Below are 6167 nucleotides of genomic sequence, written 5' to 3' on the forward strand. Positions count from 1 at the left end.
GTGCTCAGCCTTATTTTTATCTTCTTATTTATTTATTTATTAGTGGTGTTTGGATTAAGTTACGGCAGACGGATGGCAATCTGAAATGGAATGAAGCCCACAGACGGCAGAGAGCAGCTACAAAACAGTAGTGGAACGCGCCCCATCCGCCCACAGCACAATGCTCTTAAAGCTCTACGCTATCAAAAGCTGGCAAAATACATGGATTTTATTTCATGGCCTTGACATTAACCTGTCATATTGTTGAATTATCAAGGACACTTCCGCGTTTTTGTGTGTATACACGAATGTTAAAGATATCATTGAGGAAAACGAGGTTGACGTGATTGAATCAGGGAATCCGTGTGTCCACCACGACAATGGATCCTAACTGACTTTACATTGGCATTTTTTCCTTGGTACCGGCACATAATTTCAACCCATCACGTGCTGCCACCACGGAATGTGGTGTTAAGAGGTCGTGGTCATTTCATGTATTTCTGTGAGATCAGGTTGACTGTGTACCATGCGTTACAATATACAGTGTTCATTATGAGCACTACATTGTAAAATATATAAAATAACGCCACAATGTTTTCGACATTTGAAATCCTTTATTGTCATGTTAATCAAATGGTCATGAAGTTATAAGACACAACAACAACGAGATGAACAAAACAGTGAAAACTGACAAGATAAAAACTAATGGAGTAAGGGAGCAGAGTTAAATACAATCAGGGTCTACTGTGGGATAAATGTATGATTTCAAAAATGATTTCTAGAAACCCATGCAGTGCATCAAAAGTTAGCAATATAAATTTAAAATAAACTCTTTAAAAACAATCTATAAACAAAAAGTAGGTTTTTAGTTCTAGTATTTATATACTTCAGCAATAGACCCAGAATACTAATAATGGATGTGGTAAATAGGGTTCTGCATTTGTACAGTAAATTCAAAGCAATAAGACAGTAATGAAACATTCAGAATGAAACTGCTACAACAGAAAAATGTCATCAGTCATCACATTGTTTAACCTGACAGTGCTCATTACTGTGTATTATTAAGTAAAACAAGTCCTAAAGTTAAACACTTTCCAAGGATCAGAGAAATCACATCTCTGCACTGTTAAACAGAAGAAGAAATCAGTGTTGATAACATTAGTTCATCTTCCTATGACATAACAACTGCTTGAGGTGATTTGAAATTTCTTTCATTTTTAGTCCATATATGATTGGATTAACAAGTGGATGATACAAAACCAGCTGTAAAGTCATTATTAAATTTGCAAGTTTTGTAATATCAGATTCCAGTCGAGCTATTATAACATTAAATGCGCACAGCAAGGAGAAGTTGATCAAAACCAACAGGTGAGGTAAACAGGTCTCTGCAGCTTTTTTCCTGACTTTTCTGCAACTTCGATAGGTTATTCTGAATATTTGTGCATATGTGGAAAGTATAAAGAGCATCGGAAAAAATGAAACGTTGAGCAAAATTACCAAACCCAATACAGTCAGTGCTCGTGAAGTGCTGCAGTGAAGATGGTAAATTGAGTTACTGCAAAAAATTGCTTTTAAAGTAAACCTACAGAGCTTTTCGTCAAAGGACAATATTGTCGGTGCCACAAGCTGACAAGCAGGAACAAACCAAGCTAAAGCCAGAAAGATACAGACAGTTGTTTTCTCATTATAGTTGGATATTGCAGAGGTTTACATATAGACACATTCCTGTCATAGGCCATGGCTGACAACAGTAAGAACTCTGCACCGCCTAAAGTATAAAACAAAAAATACTGGAGGAGACAGGCTGAATAAGATATGATCTGTTTTTCAGATAAAAAGTCAATCAGAAACTTTGGGTAAAGAGCAGTGCTGAAAAGAACAGAGTTGATTAACAAAGCTGCAATGAAAATGTACATAGGCTCATGGAGGTTTCGGTGAATCACAATAAGATACACAATAGTAGAATTACTGCAGATTACTAAAATATATACTATAAACATGATCATAAAATAAAGGAATCTGTATTTGTGAACTTCCACATGTCCACCTAGAGTTATATATGTTACATTTAATCCTTCATCCATTAAGATAGTCAAAAATTAACAATCACTTAAACAGGCAGATAATGTAACAGACATACTGAACCTACAACTACAAGTAAAGAATTTACTCTCTGAAGATCCATTTAACAATCAACCTGTATTTGAATGTGTTATTGATTCACAGTTACCTGACTTAACTGTGTTCACATCTATACTCCACAGGTTGAGTTTGTGACATGTATTTATCACACCGCTTCATCCTCCATAGATCTAATTAAAGTATTCACCATAGCAGCAAAACACCAAAACAATGACACGTGAGCGTTCATCATTCTTAGCAAGCAAGCTAACAATAGTTAACATTTGCAAAATATTTTATGTCAGTATAGATAGGATTATTTTTTTCATCAGCTGGGGGCACTCAAACTATGATATGGGGCACTGAATTTGATGGTAGCAGTCTGGGGCCTCTAGTTTCGCAGACCACAATGGAAATAAGCCTTTGGGCTTTATTGTGTATTTTAATCCTCGACGATTTTTAATTAATGTATATGAAACTGATCTGCAGTTACTCATGTATGTTTTTTTTAATTGTTGTCAAATACCTACCTACTGGGCGAGGTGGAGGCGCAGCACACCTGCTGGGTGTGGCCAGGCGGATTTTGCAAGTTTGGCACACTGTGCGCGCTGGCGCAGCTACTCCTCTTTCCCACCTCCGCCCCTCCTACCTGCGCAAGTCAGAAAGAGGGAGGGGAGAAGGCGTGGAGTGGGTTTTACACAGCCGATTCACATGACACCAATCAAATGAGCCCCTCTCCTCGCCCTTAAATGTGCCGTGCGAAGGCGTAATGAGAGTCCCAGGTCCAGGGCCCAGCTCCAAGGAGTGGAAGACCGGCTCCGGGGCGTGAGTGACAGGCTGCTCCCGCTGTCCTCAATAGACGCCAGCCGGATACAGCCGAGCGCCTGCTACTGCAGGGTACGGCCACGGTCCCCGCACCCAGGTGGCCATTAAGGCCTCGCAAGCGTGGAGGTGTCGCTAACCAGAGGAGAGGAAGAAGAGGAAGGGCGATTTGTTGTAGCCTATATTTAATGTGATTGAGTAAATTTACACCATAAATGTATGAATGGATGTACTCCCTTACGGTTCACATAAGTGATGGCTTGGGTATCTGGGGCGCGCAACTGTACATGTGTGCAGTCGATTGCTCCCAATACCCCAGGGAATCCACATTTCAACAAGAAACCTCGCTTCGTTTCCAGCTGGCTCTCAGGTGTGAATGGAAAAATTATGTGCTCATTTACATGTCGGACTAGACTAGACGTCACTGCATGTATAGCCGAACTGACAGCTCTCTGACTGATCCCCGCCACCGCGGCCACGGTGTGCTGGAAAGACCCGGTGGAGAAGAAGGTCAGAGCCACTGTCACCTTTACAGCAACAGGGAGAGCACAGGTGCCACCGGGGTGCACATCAGAGGCCACGATGCGTGTCACCACTTGGACCACCTCGCGGGGTAGATGTAATTTGTTCCTGTGTAATGAAAAAGAGTACGACATGAAATGACAATTACATTGGACACGGCGGTATTCCAGTCATTATTCGTGTGGCCCGCCTGCATTCCAACTCTGTCATGCCCAAATAGGATGTCCTTTGACAGTACACCCTCTCTGCGTAAGTCCTCCTCCTCCTCCTCCTCGCAATAATGTACTCCATCTTTGTAGATCATGAAGCACGTAAACCCTTAAGACACCGAACATAACTTACAATTTGTTGACAGCGTTTCTCTTGTGCACGCGCGCTCTCTCTTTCTCTCTCGCAGTCTCACTCTGTTTCTTTTCTTTTGACTTTTCTAAGATGACAGATGCTGAATATATACTCCCTATCTGATGCTGTGGCTGTTTGTGGTTGGCTGAGAGGGATGTGAACTCATTAGTTTGCAGCTGTGTTAATCNTTTGGCACGAAACTGTCACTGCGCCAAGCTGGATCTGTCGACACCTCCCCCTGCTGCGCCGCCACACCCATCTCAGCGCACCTCGGTCTGCCAAACTACCAAACTGAGCGCGCCTCGGGTTGCGCTGCTCGAAACTAGCTCTGCGCGCTGCGCCGGGAAACTAGAGTCCTAGATCTTTCCTCCTGGGCCCAGACAGGCCTTTTTTTCTGCGGGGCTGCTGACCACCTCAGACACTTGCTCCTTGCCCCCAAACCATCAAAGGGGGGGGGGGGGGGGGCTTGCTCACAGCAGGAGCAAAACCTGGAACCAGAGATGTGAGTGTGCAAACACAAGGTTTGCAACAAACTTTCCAGCAACAAGGAGAACCAAGTTGAGTTAGCACCACAATATCTAACTCTGCAAGGACCCCGAGCAACCGGCTTCCTCAGATCTGCACCTTTGGAACAAAGGACACAACAAAGACTGCACCTGGAACCACAGCTCTTTCCAGCCCTCCTCTCCTGGCTAACAAAAGCAACATGTTTCAAAGCAACTCTTCCCTCCATCCATTCAAGGATTGGTAACGTAACAACTGGGCATAGCTTTATCACAGCTGTACAGGCTAAGCAAGACTGTTTTAACTTGTTGTATGTGATTTAATGCTGTTTACTGAGTTATTGTTGTGATTATTTGCAGTTAGGTTATTGGTTAGTTGGCTTTACCAAAGCTAAGTGATGTTAGTTTGCTAATGCTGTTCACAGACGTCTTGCACACAACTAAACATCCTCTGCACTAATCCAGACCCTTTGCAATACATTTCACATAGACTAATTTACAAATAGGCTTTCAACATAGCTACACCCAAAGAGGCAACTCAAAGTTCCCGCTTCTTTTCCTTTGTCTTTGTCCTGACCACATGGTCAGACAAAACTTGCCCCCATCTGAAGCCTGCTTTGATTCTGCCATCTTGTAAAGTTCCAAATTGATAATTTAGTTAGTTTAGTGAATTTTATGAGACTGATATCTTTAACTGGCTATCATTTTTCCCTTTTCGGGAATGGTGCCCCACAAGGTGATTTAACGTAAATTAAGTCACATTATTTAACATAATTAATAATTATTAATAATAATTATTAAATATTTCAGATAGCCAATTTGATACTTTAATTGGATGACTATTAACAGCTCAGGCCCGTGTTAAGGCTTAAGTTCCAACAAATGGTGCCGCCGTGTAAAACATAACACTGGTGCCGAGATCACAACAAATAGTATCCTCTCTTTTACAGTATCACCAGTACATTCCCTACATTTTCGGTGTTCCCCCTTGAGGCCTTATATAATTAATTTACAATACACCAATCAATCTCCACGGCAAAATTAAATTTTTCCACTCTGTTGTCATTAACACACAAACAGGACCTATACATGCATAATGGAAAGATGTCAGAGTGAGGGGGCTGCTTTGGACAGGCACCCTGGACAGCTGTGGGTCCAGTGTCTTGCTCAGGGGCACCTCAGCAGTTCAACTGTTCAAAGGAAAACCTTGTCAACATCTATTTTATCTTATTAGATGAAGTTTGCTGGTCTGGTCATCTCACCTCAGCCATTTCTTTTTGAAGCAGCAAAGTGTATCAAGTGAACTGAAAAAGCAATTGATTATACTATTCTGGTAGGCTACCTAAAGTTTAATTTGTACTTGCAATTTAATAGTAATATATATGCAATATAATATCATAAAAATATCTATACTTGGCAGTGTGTGACGATATAATATTGCCACACAAAAATATCGGGATACTACCCTGTAATGATTTTTTCCCCCATCCCTACCTACTACTGCTGATATTTTGAGTCTAAAAAACTGTAATGGGGCTCAAAAACAAGGTCAAACTATGCTGTAACTTCAGGCCTCCAGAGTTTCATGAAGTTTGTTTGTTAATATCTACTTTGGTGGAAAGTTTAATGAGATCCTTGGAGGATGAAGCGATTTGATAAAAAATTTCCACAGACTCAAACAGTTCACTTCTGAATTTTGTAGATGAACACACACCAGGTGCATGTCAAGGTCAGCTGTCTGAATTGGTAAGACACTCAGTACTGTTCTGAGTGGGTTAGTATTTTCATGTAAGTGAAAGTTTACAAAATGTAATTCATGTTTGCTTGTTATAAAATCTGCCGGTTTTATTACTCAACATTTAGTTTTAGATAACATTA

General features: G+C 41.3%; 1 protein-coding gene across 1 annotated transcript; it reads right to left on the reverse strand.

The window, feature by feature from the left end:
• Positions 1–1137: 1137 nt before the first annotated feature.
• On the reverse strand, positions 1138–2063 carry LOC126393456 (olfactory receptor 6N2-like). The gene is given in 2 exon segments (XM_050049643.1): positions 1138–1661; positions 1664–2063. Coding segments are annotated over 2 exon segments (924 nt in total).
• Positions 2064–6167: the final 4104 nt, after the last annotated feature.

Source organism: Epinephelus moara, chromosome 7 (assembly GCF_006386435.1).
Source record: "Epinephelus moara isolate mb chromosome 7, YSFRI_EMoa_1.0, whole genome shotgun sequence".
Classification (NCBI taxonomy): Eukaryota; Metazoa; Chordata; class Actinopteri; order Perciformes; family Serranidae; genus Epinephelus; species Epinephelus moara.